The sequence below is a fragment of the Nesoenas mayeri genome (assembly GCF_963082525.1).
Source record: "Nesoenas mayeri genome assembly, chromosome: 19".
In the NCBI taxonomy this organism is placed as follows: domain Eukaryota; kingdom Metazoa; phylum Chordata; class Aves; order Columbiformes; family Columbidae; genus Nesoenas; species Nesoenas mayeri.
In genome coordinates, this window is record NC_137568.1 from 6,042,943 (window position 1) to 6,061,298 (window position 18,356).

At 41.2% G+C, this 18,356-nt stretch overlaps 1 protein-coding gene across 2 annotated transcripts; it reads left to right on the plus strand.

Annotated features, from left to right (window-relative positions):
* The first annotated feature begins 201 nt into the window (after positions 1 to 201).
* On the plus strand, positions 202 to 17,892 carry NARF (nuclear prelamin A recognition factor). Of its 2 annotated transcripts, XM_080356511.1 has the most exons (12): positions 202 to 374; positions 953 to 1,033; positions 2,002 to 2,145; positions 3,769 to 3,901; positions 4,996 to 5,130; positions 9,411 to 9,529; positions 10,384 to 10,513; positions 11,167 to 11,239; positions 12,528 to 12,665; positions 13,534 to 13,691; positions 14,209 to 14,446; positions 16,594 to 17,892. In XM_080356511.1, coding segments are annotated over exons 1-12 (1,377 nt in total). In that variant the 5' UTR covers positions 202 to 347; the 3' UTR covers positions 16,595 to 17,892. The 2 variants fall into 2 exon arrangements, with proteins under 2 accessions (XP_080212637.1, XP_080212636.1); XM_080356510.1 differs by having other exon boundaries at positions 14,209 to 17,892.
* The last annotated feature ends 464 nt before the right edge of the window (positions 17,893 to 18,356 follow it).

The window sequence follows — 18,356 nt, forward strand, 5'->3', positions numbered from 1 at the left end:
TGCCCCCTCGCTCCGCGTAACGGGCTGGGGCGCTGGGTGCCCGCCGGGATTGTTGGTTAATTACAGCTTTAATAGCGGAGCACGTGAGGGGCGCGGCGGGGCCACCCCCGCCCCAGGGGGCTGTATTGGCTGCGGGGACCGCCCGGCGGGGGCGATAAGAGGGGCAGGAGGCGGGCACGGCAACAAAGGGCGGCGGGGTCGGGAGCCAAGGAGGGAGGGTTGGCAGCGGCCGCTGGTTGTGCGCCGGGGCTCACCTGCCTGCCCCGCTCTGCCCCTGTCCCGCAGCCCCGGCGGCGAGGACCGCTCGGCAGCCGAGCCAGGGCCGGGCTGCGCCGGCGGGACCGCAAATGAAGTGCGAGAACTGCACCAAAAAGGTGAGTGCGGCGGCGGCGCGACCGGCTGGGCCCCGGGCACGGCGCCGGAGGGGTGCGGGCAGCCGGTGGAGCTCCCGGTCCCCCCCCCAGCCGGCAGGGCTGTGGCGTCCCGGTTTGCCCGGTGACGCGGAGCGGCCTTGGGCTCCAAGGTCACCGGCCTCTCCGCGCTCGGAGCGCAGCGCTGTGCCCGTTTTCCCCTCCGCGGAGCGGCGGTGACAGCGCACGGGGGGCAGCGGGCAGCGGTATCGCGGGGACGCGGCTGTTTGTCGGGCCGGAGCCGTCACGTAGCGCCGCGATATGTACACACAGCTTCTGTGCTCCGGTTAATCTTCCCCTTGGGGTTAAAAAAAAACCCGCTCAGAACCGTGAAACTAGTGAAGCAAGTGAATTTCTGCGGAATTATGTTCACCGTAGCAAAACGTAAACAAAGCGTTGCGTGTAAAGATGTAGATTCAACGCTGCCAAAACCTGTGAAAGAGCCACGTTAGCTTCTAATGGTACAAACAGCTCTGCAAAGATGTTCTTACTGAACGGCGAAGGAGTTTTGTGTAATACATGTGGTTTATGTTTTGTTTCAGGAATGCAGTAAAAAACAGAAAAATGATGACACACAAAGTACGTCTGTTGATGCATTGAGTTCAAATGATGACGTTGAAGAGGTAATGTTCCTTCTGAAAATCGTGAGATACTGGTTTTTATTGTGTACCCCAAAGGAGGTTGTAAGTAGAGAACTTTTAAGTACTAAATATAACACTAATCAACAAGAAGTTGTAAGCAATTTTGAGCACTTCTAGACATCTCATGAGAATCAAGAATCTTTTAAAAAGATGAAATAAAAACCCCCTTAATATGTAAACACAAAATTGAAATTGAAGCTCTAAACATTTATTTTTTTTTAGTGTCAAAAATCTTCTATCAACTATTCAAAGTAGGCATAGGGCTTGTAAAGAGAAAATGGGTTTTGACAGTACAAATGCATGGAATGTCTTTATTTATATCAGACAAACAGATCACATACTGTTCTTTAACAGAGGACTGTTTAGCTGGGAATGGATTCTCAATTGAGGGATTTTTCTTTATGTTTTTACAAGTACTCTGATTTGTTGCCCTTTTATCCAAGTATTCCTTCTTCCCACAGATGAGCTGCCAACAGTGTTGTAGCCAGAAATATGGAACTCTTGATCTTACAGTATATGGTCAATGTAACTGTAGGACTGTACTCTGTCTTACCTCATGGTAAAAAGCCAAAGCCATCTTGCTGTTGGAGAGCTCTCTGGCTAGTAAAGGGGTTTCATAGTTCAAGTAGAAGTTTTCTCAGTTGTTTGGGGACTGTCCGCTCTGAAACGCAATGCAAATCAAGTCACTAGAACGTGGATGTAAATTTAGATCTGTGTTTACCCTTAAACATTTTGCAGTTTCACAGTAATAACAGGAGCAAAGCCATGAAAAAGGATGGAACAAATTATTCTGATTACTTCTGAATAATCCTGGATGCTATTCAAGTGTCATGGATTGTCTTGTTTTAAACAAAACTGACAGTATGTTTGTTCTTCAGCTGGGTCATTGCAGAGCTCTTGAAAATTGGTCGATCATTATTAATTACTTGTTTACTTTTTTTTCCTCTCAGAAAAATGAGTTTCATACATTGGCTAATGCTAAAATACTCCTTAGCGACTGCCTAGCTTGTGACAATTGTATGACATCAGAAGAAGGAGCCAGACTTTTCCAACAGAATCAAAAGGAGCTCTTTCGTGTTCTTAACCTTAACAAGGTAACGTGACACAAACAATAACACAGCTTTCTGTGCGGAGGAGGAAATCACAGAATGACTAAGCAGCTTGGTTTCCCAGGGCAGATGAGATGAAGGTTTGTCAGGATGTGCTTTTTCCAAAGAGGAAGTGAAAGCTTCAGGCAAGATGAATGTTGAATAATTTTGTGCTAGATGTGCAAGGTCGTGGCGCTTAACCTAAATGTGAGAGGAAAGTTACTGCACCCACAGAAGTAAAATCTTTGGGAAACGTGACTACCTTGTTACTGTAATAGCAAATTAATCTGTGGTTCAGTGTTTATAAATCCTTACACCTTCATTACTACAACTGTTCTGGGTGCTGCTGGTGCCAGTGTATCCACATAATAAAAAGTTATCAAGGCAAGTTTTTGAAAGTAGAGTTGGTTTTAATATATATTCAAGCTGACTACATTGGGAACAAAATTTTTTGTCCAAATTCTTAGCAAGAATTATGAAAGTGTTGTATTGCTGTCTTATTTTCTGCTGAGAAGCTAGTTGCTATGTATGGTGCTTGGATCTTTAGATTACTGAATTAATTATTTTAGTTCCGCTCCAGATTTGAGCCCTTACTTGGGATGCAAAAGCTACCAGAATTGATGCAGTTTCTTAATCTGTATAGAAGTGTCATAAATAAGAGGATTAATTACGCAGTGATTCAGTTTCCTTAGAACTAGTTTAACTCTCCGTACAGTATGATGTTGTTGTATAGAAGAAAAACAGAAGAAAAGGGGAAAAAATCTTTTGGGTAATATGGGTCATATTAAGAAAGTCCACAAAAGGGAGGCAGCCAAGTAGCTTGATCAGAACTTGAGGGGACCAAGAGAGGACAGCGAGCAAGGAAGATGCTTTCCAGGCAGCTGTGAGCTCTACTTCAAGGCTCATTAGGGTGTTGAAGTACCAACTATGGTTGCTAATCTTTTTAGGGTAAGACTTGTCTGTGGCATAGTCCTGGTTGTCTTCCGAGGGTTCCGCCGATGTGGAAAATATCACAACTAAAGCAAGATTCATCTTCATATAAATGTCACAGTAATCAGAGCCTTAGAGTTGCACACCGTTTTAGGTATTTTGAAAGAGTTCTTCAGTGCCTACACACACTGATTTGTTGAGGGTCATGTCTTGCCTGTTTTCCCCAATGCCTTCAGTGGCAGAGACACAGGAGCCTTAACAAAGGATCGGATCTGTCATTTCCTGGGTTGGATTTGTAACATCAAATGCCCATGCTCCCATAAAGATAAGTTTATTAATGTTTAAACATACAGCTTTGTTCATATTTGCTAGAATGTTCCATATTGCTAGAATGTCATAGGTGCTGAATGTCTCTTAACTTTTCTTATGCCACTAGGAGACCAACCACAGAATTGTCCTGGGAGGGCTGGATTTCCCCAAGTTATATAAAAAAGATCTACAGGTGATTAGAGATGAACACTGACAGGGTCAAAGGAACATCTTGTCCTGCCCTCAGGAAACTCGATAGTTGTTTTGCAGGGGTTTTACACTTGGGGTGTTGAGGAATAGCTCCAGGAGTGGAAAAGGGAGGGAAAGGAGGGAGCCTTACCCTGTCGTGATTACACACCTTGTTTTCTTTGTTTTTGTTTTGTTTACCAGAAATGTGATACCTCAAAACACAAAGTGTTGGCAGTGTCTATATGCCCTCAGTCATTGCCTTATTTTGCTGCTAAATTCAATCTCTCTGTGAATGATGCAGCCAAGAGACTCTGTGGTTTCCTCAAAAGTCTCGGTAAGTTTGAATATGTTACGATGGTGGAGCAGAAAGCCGAGATTATTTTAGGTTTTTGCTTCCTCATTAGAGTTTGAAATAATGACAGCGCACCAGTATGACATACACCAGTTCCAGAAATGGGGATTTGAGGCACATGCTGATAGTAAAGGTCACAGAATTGAAGGACATTACAGACCTGTCTTCAGAGCCTTCACTACTAAGAAGTCAGGAAAGAGTTGGTCATGAGCTTCTGTAAGGTTTTTTTTCCCTTCATTTTGTAACTCAAGGGAGGAGGGAGTTCTTAACCTAAACACCTTCCAGTCCTTTTGACACACATCTCTAGCACATTCTCAGTCGTGGGGGTTTTTTTCTGTAATTTGAAACTATATGCAAGAACTGTTGCATCTGCCTATTTTATGTTAAAGCTGTATATTTCCTTTGCTATTTTTACTATATATACCAAGTTTTATTTAAAAAACAAAACCCACTTTGTCTATGGGTTTGAAGCTCTTGTACCTGAGGGAGGAAGGGAAAGGATAGTAATATACTATTTCCTCTCTTTTATATATATATATTTTTAATAGTTTTTATGGATCCATTTTTTAATCTAAAAGGAATTCTAAGTTCTGGTGGGCCCCGTTTTTCTCAGAATGGTTGATTATCTGTGCCTCGCTGCAGGGCCCTGCTCAGTGTGACGGAGGCGCGTAGGGAGTGTGCTGCTGCCCAGGCGGGCGGGAGCGCTCTGCGGTGCCGCTGATATGTTCGGTGGTATGTTCGCTGATGTGCTCATGTGCCTTTGGAGCCAACTTCAGCCATAGGAGAGATGCCTCGTGGCTGAATGGCAAGTTTCTTGTAAGGAAGCAGACAAGTATTTGAAGTGTTACTAGTCACCATTAGCAAGTTGGTGGTCCTTTTTAAATTCATGATGTAGAAGGTAGCTTTTCAATGTATGGCTTATTTTTTTTCGCTCCACTATTTGTGAAAATTTGGAGAGGGTAAAGGATATACCTGTTGATCCTCCCAAGATTTTCTGTACGCCTGGAACTTGAAAGAAGCCTGTGGGATGGAGAATATGCTACTAATTCATTTTTCCTCACTGCTTTCTTTCATAGGGGTGCATTATGTATTTGACACCACTATAGCTGCCGATTTCAGTATTCTGGAGAGCCAGAGGGAATTTGTGCAGCGGTATCAGCGGAGGAACCAGGAGGAGCATGCCTTACCAATGTTTGCCTCTGCCTGCCCCGGTGAGAACAGATTTCTCCAACCTTCCTGCACTTCATCCTGGGCTCTTTGGAACTACCAAGGGTGGTTTCATTTGGGAGCCTTACATAATTTAGAGCATTTTGGTTTTGCTTTTGAGAGACACCAAACATCACAGCCAGTACTTGCCACCGGTAGCACTGCTCATCCGTAGTGCATTGCAATCCTTTGCTAGAGGGGCCTGTTTTTCACAGGCTGTTGGGGGAGCAGAATTTGTTTCCAACAAGCATCTCATCTTTCCCATATGTGCGTGGAGCTCTGTAAAAAGTGAGGAATTCTGCTGTTGCTTTTCAAAAAGAAAAATGCATGAAAGAACCTTGCTGCAGTCCACAGCCTCTGATAATACAAAGAACCTGGACTACTGATTTCCTTGTACTAGTGTTCATTTGTGGTATTTATTAGTCGGTTGAGTTTCCCATCACTGCTATAAAAGAAGCATATATGACCTATGAATCTCTGGATAATGAAACTGAGGCACAGAAGCACTGCGGTTCTTAGTGCTTTGTGTAAGACCTTTGGAAAAATCAATGGGAACTGGAACGGAGGAGTTAGTGCTTGCTGCTCGTGTATCTAGACCACAAAGTTTAACATGGCATTTCCTTATTGAAAAAAATCTTTAAGGAACTTTGCTTACTGATATGATTAAACCACAACCTCTGTTATCTTAAGCAAAGTTTTGAACTTGCCACTGAAGCCTAGAGGAAAATAGCAAGTGATTATGACTCTTAATGACTGTGAGATGGTTATGTCTGACACTTAGAAAATAATTCCCACTTGAAATGTCACAGACTTGACTCACTAAATGTCTCACTTCTGAGAATTTGGCACCTGAGAACTTGCTTTGTTATGAACAAAACCTGCACTTATTACAACTGACAAGATGTAGAACATTCATTGTTTACTTCTGCATTTCTTAGCACATCATCATTTCAGTTTGATAAGTCACATTCCTAAAAAAGAAGTATCAAAAAGGGGGTAAAAGTAACTCCTTCACCCACCTTCCCTCTCAACTCCACCCTAGTAAGCTCATGGTGTTGCTTTTCAAAAGGATAGTAAAATACGAAAATATAGGGTTGAAATAACTCAAGTGAGTTGCATTCTTTAAAGAAACGTTGCAAGAGAGCGAGTTAGATTAAGCATTTGGTGATCCCAGAATCTGCTGTTGTCACTGATTTAAAGTTTAAATACTGCTATTTAAATTGCACTTTTGTTTGTTTTGTGTATTCTGTAGTGGAAGTATCTGGGTTACACTTTAGGAACTACATATATGTATTAAGAGGAAAAGTCTCCTTTTTTCTGTTACTGTTATCCTAGCATTACCTCCTGTCTTCAGGAGCAGACACACTATTATGTTGCTTTTTCTTTGTGTAAAACCTGTGAAGTTGAAACAACCCCCTATTACTCGGCTTTGTCATCTTGTACCTGGTTTATTTAAAACTCAAACTCTGAGGATTTCTTTTAGAACTTCTGGGATCATTTTAATTCTTCATCTAGAAAGAGAGCTCAGATTTTCCACTCTTCTCATTGGAAATATTTTAAAATAGTTAATGGAGCGCTTTTCTTGTCCTTGTCTGTTCTACAAAAGATTGTTTCTGTTTTCAGTGCTAGTTATGGTGTTAACATCTATACCACAGCAAACAGCTAGCATGGGTGCTTTCCATTTCTGGAAAACAGAACTGAAATACCACTGCAAACCCATTCTGAAAGCATATGGTATTTCATTCCCATTGACAGCAGTTACAGGAAACAAAATATAATGATCAGTCATCTTTAAAGTGAGGTTGTTCACTGTGTCTCCTGACTTAATTGTCTGGGTGCATTTTCTGTTCCTCCTCGTCCTTCCTCTCTCTAGCCCCACATTACATAATTTTGTCCTAGAAATGTTTACTGGGTGTGTTTATCACAAGATGTTTTTTATATAGCTCTGTGGATATAAGGTCAATGTGAGCTCAAGTCTAACTGCTTTACTCTTACTTATCCTCGGGTGTAACTTTCCACAGAAATATCACCCTCTGCAGGAGTGTTCTGTGGTGTAAAATCTACCATGAACAAAAGAGCAGAGCCTGTATAGTCCCAAAACTTGACAAAAGGGCATATTATTGTCTGTGTCTTAATTGTGCCTGCCTCCTCCTGCTGCTCTCTTAAAAGAAAGTGAAATACATTTTATTGGTTTTGTTTCCTGTTGAGAGTAAAATAGTGTAACTACTGATTTTTATGTATATAATATCTCAGAAGTAATCAGTTCTCTTCCCTAATTAACCAAACTGGTAAGCAACAGGGAGCACTTGCAGTGGGAAGCAGTCAGCATTTTGAATGCACTACCAGCCTGCATTCCTGAGCAGACTCACATTTTAAGTAGGAAGAGCATAACTACTGAGGATTCAAATGCCTTTGTCCTAGTCAACTAAACTAATTTCCTTTTACAGGAGTGGAGTTTTACAGTAGTGACAGTTTTGTTTTTCTGCACTTTACACTGATGCATAGATATTTATAGTATGCGACTTTGTGATCTACTCACAATCAACCACTAAAAATAATGTGTTCTGAAGTACATCTTTAAGAATGTATGGAGTGATTTGTAGGGGTTTCCTGTAGCTTTTTGCTAACACAAGCCAAGAAATGGCCAAGAATCTGAATGAATTTATGGAGGCTATAGGTTATTATGGGTACAGAAGTACATTGATATAAGAACTGGATATCTTGGGCTCCCTGTGCCTGGCTCTGGAATCTGTTGATGAGTAGGCAGAAACAGCCAGTGAGTATGTGAAGTGCAGATAAATGCCTCCTGTTGCTTATTTACCACGGCTGCCTGTATAATTACACAGTGACTAATGGTCATTGTGGGGCTGGAGCTATTAGACACTTGTTCCATCTACTGCAAGGAAAGAAACAATTTAAGAAATTGCTTTGGACGATAGCTGCCAGAAGTCCCTTGCAATTTAGTGAAATTGCCTTACAGTTCGTGACTACAATATCTAAAACATTCCAGTTCTGAAAACAGCCTCATGCAGGAGCGCTGTGGATGGCAATCACACTGTGGTGGATTGACCCTGCTGGACATCAGGTGCCCACCAAGGCTGCTCTGTCACTTCCCCTCCTCAGCTGGACAGAAAGGGGAGAGAAAATAGGATGAAAGCTCATGGGTCAAGATCAGGACAGGGGAAATTAGTTTCATTTATCACCAATCAAATCAGAGTAGATAATGAGAAACCCAGCACTGTAGCCTCCCAGCTACTAAAAACCTCACCACACAAATGCAACACACAGTTGCAGTATAAGGGAAGGACCTTCCAGAAACGCTGCTAAAGTACAAGGCAGGATGTTTTTAAAAACTGTCCTTAATTTGTTTGAAGCAGTTTTTGTTCTCTTTTGACAGCATTTGACACTAAAGCCATTTAAGAAACTGTTATGTATCTGTTTCTTGGTTCATGTAGGTGAAGGAAAAAGTTCTGAATCCTTGCTGTGACAGATTCTGGGCTGTTGTTTTCAGTAAGAGTAAGAAATAATTGCACACCCTAAATATTTTCATCTGCTCATTTGCCAGCTCCTGTTCTGGAAGTGGAGGGATAATAGAACTGCTCTGGGTATTGCAGGTGATGTGAATACATATAGTGGGTCATAGCTGAAATGGTGAAGGAGCCTGGTGAGAGAGAGGGGGACTCATGAGGAGCTAAGAATGTTGAATACAGAGAGATTTCAGTGACTACTCTGTGTGTGGGGGGTGTTTCTAAAGAAGGTATGGCTACTCTAGTAAAATAAGGCATTTTTTACCAGGCATAATCCATGTGCATCTCGTGATAATGCTTTCATGTGACTCTGTTCTAAAGGAGGCAAGCTGGGTGCGTGGATATTAAATCTCAGGAAACAGAAGGTTACAGTTAAGCAGCTGAACAGAGAACATTTGTTGTGGTGTCTGGTGATCCAAGGGCTGAGGTCTGAAAAGTCAGCTTACCCTTTGTTAGCTGGCGTCCTGTTATTTCTGCTTCGTTAAATCTATGCATTAGAAAGGTTGGAATAGGGCATGAAGTTCATGGTGGTTTCCAGGCCTATAACTGATGGCACAGGGGATTATTGACGGCCAACTGTAAAGCATTTTAACAGAGCCTTGAGCTTTCCTACAGTTCCCAAAGTGGGGCTTCCAGTCTACACAGCAATGTCCTACCTACTGTGAAGGTGCCTGTTAAGAGCTGTTTCTGTAACTTCTGCCAGTTTTCCATGCTTACATGCCACTTCTCTACCTAATGGTGATTTTCTGGTGTTCTAGGTTGGATCCGGTATGCTGAAAGGGTACTCACCAATCTCGTGACCCCTCACATTTGCACTGCGAAGTCCCCACAGCAGATCATGGGCTCTCTGGTAAAGGGCTACTTTGCCAGGCAGCAGGTAAGTAATTCTGATGTATTTTTACCATGATGCTCTTCTAAAATGATAGGCTGGTAGGTTTAAATACTGAAATATAGGTCTTTAGTATATTATAAAATGATAAAGCGTCTTCTGAATTGTTTGTTCTTTACTTGAACAATAAATGGCGTTCTGCTGTTATACAGGCACCTATGATAAGAAGAATGTATAAAGAACCTCATTTCGTGCAGCAATCCTTGTGCTCTCAGTGCAACATGGATTTAGATGTGTATGAATAAAGTTAAATCCAGGGTAGCTAAAGAGATTCTTAAATGCTGCCCATGTAGTTCTACAGCACAGCCAAAATGGGAGTGGAGGAGAATAATGGAGGAACTGCCTTGTTATCTGGGATCAATAAAAAGCATTGTATCCTAGAAAATAACCTTGTAATCATCTCAATTTGGTATGTTGAAAAAGTTGCTCTTCTTTTTACATATCATACTTAAATTTAACAGCATCCACATCATATAGGGAAGTGTTGCTGTCTCTGCATAGAGAAATATTGATGGACTTGCTGTGCATGCAAGTAAATGAGTGACAGCCAGCAAACAGAATTCTGATGTCCTGACTTGCACTCACTTTCTAAGGCAATCAAAAGCTGTAGAAAATGTGGTCTGAAGGAATAAGTAAAAGCCAGAGCCAGAAAACTGGCTCTGGATGATGATTTGTGACTTCCAGCAGATCACTTCATGTCTGTGGGGCAGTGTTTAACTGCTAGGGATTGATTGCTGGTATTACTTGCATAGAGTTTAGGATGCTGGTTTTGTCCTTGTCGTTCTTCAAGCTGTCTTTTGTTCTTCAGGGAGTTCACATGTGCTCTCTTCTGTGTTCCACAGAACTTGTCTCCTGATAAAATTTTCCATGTCATTGTGGCGCCTTGTTATGACAAGAAACTGGAAGCCTTGCGGGAAGATTTCTACACTGCCTTGTATAATTCGCAAGAAGTTGATTGTGTTCTCACATCAGGTTAAATCCTCTTTAAATTTACTCTTTATAAAGATATAAGTGAATAACCATTGTAAGAATAGCCTTTATGCCAGACTTTGCTTTTTTCCAGTCTGCTTTAGTTGTAAGGTTGGGTTTTTTTTTTTCTGCTTTAAAAATAAGTACAGGTTTTTGTGCTACTGGTAGTATAGGTATTGTATTTTGTATTGAGTACAGGTATCGAGTTTGTCAGCCTCTAGAGAAAGGTAAGAGTTACTCAAACCCATATTTAAAATCATTGTCTTGCTCGTCTGCGGTCACGATTTAATTGCCACTGGGATTATTCGTAACATTCCAAATGCAAGGCACCAGAGGCCTTTTGGTGTGGCTCTTGTCTTTAGGTTTCATGTCCAAACTATCCTCCTTTTTCCCCCTGTGGTACAGAAATGTCTTTGAAACTTGACCTCACCAAAAGGCTAAGGAGAGCGTTGTGAAGTTTGGGGCAAGCTGAAGGCCCTTGACTTCAGGGCTGGGAGTGTTGGGCTTCTCCATGGCTGGAGGGAACTGACTCTAGTAAGAGTTGGAGAATGTGGCTGTAAGCACATACAGGTGTTGGGATATTGATCCTTAAACTGAGGCACAGCATGTGCGTTTTGCTTTGTGTTGAAAGTAAAATGTCGTATGTTTTCCAACAGGTGAAATTGTCCAAATAATGGAACAGAAAAATGTGTCTATGAAAGATGTGACTGAAGTAGCTGTAGATAGTTTGTAAGTAGTTTTGTTGTGGATTGCTGCCTTGTTTTGATGACAAAGCTTTTGAGCGTATTCAACATCAATGTAAAACTTCTCACAATAATGTTTTTTCGTTTTAAATAGAAAAGCCCGCATCAAAGCCTGAGTATACTAAAGCCTCATCTTTTATATAATAGTCAGAAAACCCCAAAGTATTCTCTTAGATGTTCATTGCTATATATAAAAGTAATACGAAACAGAAAATATAAAATGGTATATGCTAAGTACAAAGCAGATAATTGAGGTAATGACCCTCATCTAGGGATTCTTTTAAAGTTTATGATTTTTGGGTAGCTCTTTTTTATATATTTTAATGCAGTAATATTAGATTTGAATGTATCAAGTTCATGACTTGCTAGCAAGTGTGACTGTTGACCCCATTGGGAGCTCCCCTGTGCTTGAGCTCGTGTAAAGCTGGAGAGTCTCACCTGCCCCTTGGGCCGCACACAAAGCTGCTGGGGGCGACCACGGGTTCCACCATCTGTTCTGTGCCTCCCTCACTCAGAGCAGTGTCTTGACAGTAAATTTCCACTTCCCCCACCATGTGCATGAATCAATGGAAGTAGCGCCCTTTCAGGAAATGGTAATGAATTGTTCCAGCCCAAACAGAGCAGTTTTCAAGATTAGATAAAACTGAAACGTGCTTTAGGTGAAATGTAGTAGATGAAATCACACAAAGGATTGAAGAGGTTTTGTTTACTCGCTGTATGACTGGCTCAGAGCAGCATGCATGTTGTTTTAATTCTCAGGCTTAGTTACAAAAGCTGGGCTCACTGATCTTTGTTCAAGTGCGACAGATGTTACTTGGGATCTTTCCAAAGTGGTGGTAGTGCAGCAATAAACGTGCTTTCTTGCACAAAACAGAAAGCTCTGGACATTTCCTTTTCCCTTTGGGTTTGTGTCCTGCTTGGACCTTGGGTAGACTGGAGAGATTTAAGTGGTACAGTTGTAACAGTTTCAGAGCTGGCAACAATGTTTCCTGAGCCGAGAATGGCTGTTCACCAAGTCTTTAGGCTGTGCTTATAAATTACTGTTGCTCAAGGTTTCTGAACATGGAAAGCCCTGCATACTTTCCTATTTTTAAAATTTTATTTCCCCACCATGTTGCTACTGTCTTAAACAGATTTTAAGTTGTAATAAATAAAAATGTTAATATGTTCTCAGTTACTGCTGTATAACTCTTTATGGGTGAGACAGAGAAGGGGAAAAACATCCTTTATTAAAGTGAAGGAATGAAATTTTGGTCTTTCTGTTGTTTTCGAAGGTTTGATGGAATCAAGGAGGGAGATGTAGTACGGCATGATGGGAAGAGATCCGATGGTTACCTGGAGCACATTTTTAAACATGCTGCAAAGGAGCTTTTTGGCATGGATGTCAAAGAAATCACCTACAAAGCATTAAAGTAAGCAAGAGTTTCCTATCCTTGTTACATAGGATGGGCTAGTTGGTGCCACAGTAAACCCCAATGCAGTTACTGCTAGCCCAGCTCATTTGCTGATAGGCAACTACGTCAAGCCGCTCTCCATCATCTTCCAACAGTCCTGGCTCACTGGGGAGGTCCCATATGATTGGAAACTGGCAAATGTTACCCCAATCCACAAAAAGGGCTGCAAAGCTGACCCTGGCAACTACAGGCCTGTCAGCCTGACCTCGGTGCCTGGCAGGGTTATGGAGCAGATCATCCTGAATGCAATCACACAGCATCTTCAGCATGGACAAGGGATCAGACCCAGCCAGCATGGGTTTAGGAGGGGCAGGTCCTGTCTGACCAACCTGATCTCCTTTTATGATCAGGTGACCCACCTGGTGGATGAGGGGAAAGCTGTAGATGTGGTCTATCTAGACTTTGGCAAAGCCTTTGACACTGTCTCCCATCATATACTCCTGCAAAAGCTGGTAGCCCATGGCTTGGACAAGTGCCCTCTCTGCTGGGTTCAGAACTGGCTGGAGGGCCGGGCCCAGAGAGTGCTGGTGAATGGGGCTGCATCCAGCTGGCGGCCACTCACTAGTGGTGTCCACAGGGGTCAGTGTTGGGTCCAAGGGTTGGACTTGATGATCTCTGAGGTCTTTTCCAACCCAGTAGATTCTGCGATTATAAACCTGTAAATTTGTTGCTATGACTCCGTGTAGAAACTGGAAGAGTTCACCTTAATCTCACTGTTATGTTACCCTTGTTCTGTTCTCTTCAGAGCATCTGAATACAAACCGACACAGTTGGGTCATCCCCTGAGTAACGCGGGGTTTAAAATGTTCTCTGTGTATCTTTACAGGAACAAGGACTTTCAAGAAGTCACCCTGGAAAAGGATGGTGAGACAGTGCTGCGTTTTGCAGCAGCTTATGGCTTTAGAAATATCCAAAACATGGTTCTGAAGTTGAAAAAAGGGAAGTTTTTATACCACTTTGTAGAAGTCCTCGCCTGCCCAGGAGGTAAGAATAACTGTATCTTTTGAATCTCAAGGGAAGTTGTCTTACAGGCAGACACTTAATTTCATTCCCTCTTAATAATCTAAAATGATTACTATGTAGTGAATGGTCTAGAGCACAAATTGCATGTGCAGGATTGGCTCAGAAATTGATTGGGTTTTCTAAAATTAACCACAATGTTATTTGCTCTCTTCTGACCTATAAATAAGGGACAGCATGGCTTTTATGGTTGTTTCAGACCTCAAAGGAAATACTCTGAAATGTGGTTGTCAAGGGGAAGAAAAGACAACGATCATAATTAAGATCATAAAGAGAGGGCAGGGAAAGATTGTTGATATGGAAACCTTATTTACATTAATATGTTGTTGATATTGGAGTAATTTTAAGTAAATACAAATTCTATTAATAGCAGCATGGGGGTAGTTAATGTAAAGAGACAAGATTTTTCTTTCGTATGAAAAAAAATTCCAAGTTAATATCAAATCTTCACCACCCTTGTGGCTTATTTTCTTTTCTTAAGGGTGCCTAAATGGAAAAGGTCAGGCACAAACTGAAGATGGAAAACCAGATAAAGCACTGCTTAACCAGATGGAAGAAATGTATGCTGCAATACCCGTGAGGCTTCCGGAAACCAACGTGCACGTAGAAAAGATGTACCAGGACTGGCTGGAAGGCATGGACTCTAAGAAGGTCCAGGAAACTTTGCACACCAAATACAGCGCAGTAAATCAAACAGCAAGCAATCTGGATATCAAATGGTAATTAATCAAACTTAGAAAAGATTTGCTTAGGTTAGTTACCAATTCAGCACTGGAAACATTCTATGCAATCGCAGATGCTATGCACTAGCCGAGTGTATGAATGAGACGCTTCCTAATTGTGAAGAACCATTGCTTTTTACAAACAGAGAAGTCTCCAAAATCCCTGGCTCCTGCCATTGTCATTTAACTGTTACCGTGTGTAGTCTCCTGCGTATAATGGATTTCTTTAATCAAAAACGTGATCTTGCAAGGTACATAAGCACTTTCTGCCAGGTGCAGGGAGTGTAATTCCTGATGAAGCTACTCCCTGAAGTGGAGGGTCCCCTTCACAAAACAGGCTCCCCCAAGGTGGTGAGATATTTTGCTCCTAGGTATGCAATCCCTTTCGTCAGGGGAAAACAGTCATCATGAATTTCAGTATTGTTGCAGTTGTTGTGAAATAACTTGGGATTTACTTGCCTCGTTAACAAAAAAACCCTTTACAGGGATGAGTGTGTATATGGAGAAATGTAATGACTTTATGTATGCTTCTATCCAGATTTTAACAAACATTATTCAGTTCCAAACTAGTCACCATTCCTTACTCATGTAATATTTTGTAAAGAACAGGATGCTTCATATAAACTGAACTTGGGAAACTAATGCTAAATGGTTATAATGCAATCCATCATTAAAAATAGTTGCAGATGGGTTCATTGGTACAAAAAGAGAACTTATCTTTCCTTTTAAGTTTTCTTAGAAACTTGCAGCTAGAAGAGTGGTGCTGCTTGCTTTGTCTGGCTTCTGTATGAGAGTGAAACCTGCATACGCGACGTCACCCGAGCACGTGTGTGCTGCAGCCTTGTTAGATTTGCTGAGCCAGACTTAGAGCACTTTTATTCTCCTGTGTTTCGGTACACAGAATACTACATTGTTCTTTCATTGATCTCCATGTTGACAAACTTCTGTAAAAATAACTCAATGGAGTGCCTCTGAGAAAAGTATTTAGCAATGCTTGTGAGCTTATCTAAGTTACTATACATTGGCATCATGAATTTTGGTGCATTTATTTTTTTTGAGTATGCTGTAGAGGCTTCATTTAACAGGCATCTTAAAGTGGTATTTGCCTGCAAGCTTTTCTGCAACTTCATGAGTTGTCAGAGGGTTATTCAAGAATGTGATGGACAAAAAAAAATGCAAAGTACTGCCAAACTTCTTCATGTTTTTCCTAGTAGCATCAGATTTGTTCACGATGAATAGCTGTTCAAAGCTAGCAAAGTTTCAGCTTTCCTTTTCCAGTCTGAAGGTGTGGACGGGCTTTTTAAAATCATTTCAGGCAGTTTGAATGAATCTTCCTATAAATTTCTTGATATTACAACTGCTTGTATGAGTAAGATCTAATACTTGCAAAAACCTGTGTGTATTTGAAATACGCCTTGAACTTGGACACAGTGGGTGGGATAAAGTCATCGGTGAAGTCGGTGCAGGTTCTTGCACAGGCTGAACAACAGAGGCTCAAAAGGAGAGGGACAGACTGGAGTATGTTAGCCTGATGGCAAGAGAGAGTTCTCTTCATGTGGACCACTTTAATTGGACCTCCACCTAAATAACAAAACACTTCGAGGGATGTTTTCTTTAAAGTGCAAATGAATTTGATTTACTGTGCTACCTAAATGCACACAATGAGATTATACCCATAAATTAGCCTTTTGTAAGTTGTTCCTTGTTGTAATTAAAACATTATGCTTACGTGGTGCAATATCAGAACATCTACAGAAATCTACCTCTGTACAGGAAGGGAGTCCAGAAATCGTGGGAAGACCTATGTATAGCTGAAACTTTAATAAGTATCCGCTACAGAAAGATGGTGGTGTTGCATGAAATTTCTGAAGAGATCACTTTTAGAAGCAACATCCAACTCCTTTGGTTTGCTTTTCTTTATCTGTCATGATTTCTGCAAAAAAAACCCAGAATTACCTTGTAATAAAGTGGTCTTGTTCTGTTTGTATAGGCATATGTTTCTATGTATATATGGTTTATAGCTTTGATGGCATGTTTAAATTATATTGTGTCTGTTCTTTGTATAGTATGCTTATTTTTTTTTTTAATGTGCATAAACTGGATGAAATGGTACAAAAAACCAATTGTTTGCTTTTCTGATGAAGACTTCACTAAACTACGCAAGAGCTGCCTCGCTATTCTGAAAGGACACCCTGGAACTGGTTGTACAACTTGACAGATGCTCATCTGGCGCAGGTGGCACTGCTATACGTGTTGTCTCTTGTGGTGATACCTGCCTGTGGCACTGCAGAGCCTCGGTCCCCACGCCGGGGGGGACCCCAGGAATAGGCCAGTAGGTGAAATCAATCTGTCTACGCTATACTGTGCTCCCACTACATGGGGAGTTGGTGGCTCAGTGCATAAAATAAACTACGTCAGCCGAATCCACCATTTCTTCCATCTGCTCAAGTGTTTTCACCTATTGAGATAGTAGCAATGTAAAAATCTAGTAGATTATTTGTCTGCTACAGTATTCTTTTTAAAGATGAGGAAGGCATCTAGCTGGGCAGCTTTTAGTGGCTAGGTGGAATGTATGTATTATAACTAGTGATTTACAGTGAGTGATACTTGTCTGGGGTTTTTTTTGGTCAGCTTTTGTTTTATAAGACTTTTTGGAGTGAAAAAGTTTTAAAGTTTTTAAAGCCCTTTTCTTTAAAGTGCCAGTTTAAAAGCAAAAGAAGGGTTTTTTTCCTTAACTATAGTAAGTCATTCCCCCTTCACCTTCTCTCACTGAAATGTTAACATATATCAGAAAACCTTATTGCAACTTCATATATAGTTAAAAACTTGCCTAAGATTTGATTCTTACTTTTAAATCTACAGTTGGGAAGTCTGTTGTTGTTGACAATACGTGTTTATAGCCACGCTTTCTGAAACTACAGCATTATTTAGTTCCCTGATATGATTTTGGCAACTAATAATTTTCACTGCTACTGCCTTTTCAGCAATGGGAGAAGTTCCTGGGGTGGTGACAGCCATAGGGCTTTACTTCTCAGTTGAATGTTGTGCTGAGACAATCTTGTCTCCAGATGTTTTTAGAAAAGATGAAATTGGAGGGATTGAAGGGAAAGTAACTGGAAAACCTAAATTAATTTGGAAATATCTATTGGCTTGAGTATATCAAGTGCTTAGATACATTGGCTTATGGTACTTCTGAGACTGCAACAACAAGGGATACGCATTGTGAAGAACTTCTGCTATGTCTTCTCTAGCACCTTGTGTTTGCCCTCTATAACAAATAGATATGGCAGATGTGGGCTGTGCTATCACGTAGAATAATGGATATATCTGTATGCAGCAGTCTCAACTGGATTATATTTGGAGAATGTGCAGTTACCTAAATTTTGGTGCTTTGTATTCAAATGGAGCATGACCATGAATTGTCCTAAATAAATCTTGATACCAAATTATGTCTGGATTCTGTCTCATTCCATGTAAAAAGCTTAATTATTTACACTTGTTCTAACATATGTGCTTGTCTGGAGAATTTAGCATGAGTACTTAGCCTGTAGCAGCAGTATCATGTCAGCTGTTTATGAGTATTCTGGATTTACAGCTACACTTCAAACTGTGATAAAGGGAGAAAGCTGCTGGATAGCAGTAGGAAACGGTAATTTGCTCTCTAGAATTGTTGAAAGGCAGACAAGCACATACTGCATTTAAAGCTCTCTTACATGTGAAGAATGATGTTGCTGGATGAAGTGAATCTATGGTGGTTGACTAGTTACGCTGAAATTTACTATATACAGTTACTTAAAACACTGGTGCGCAAGGAACAGTACCAAAGCCCCCAAGCAGGGAAAGGATGAAAACCAGCCCAAATACAGAATGCGGGGATATTTTTTCATCAGTAGGTTGTGCCAAAAAT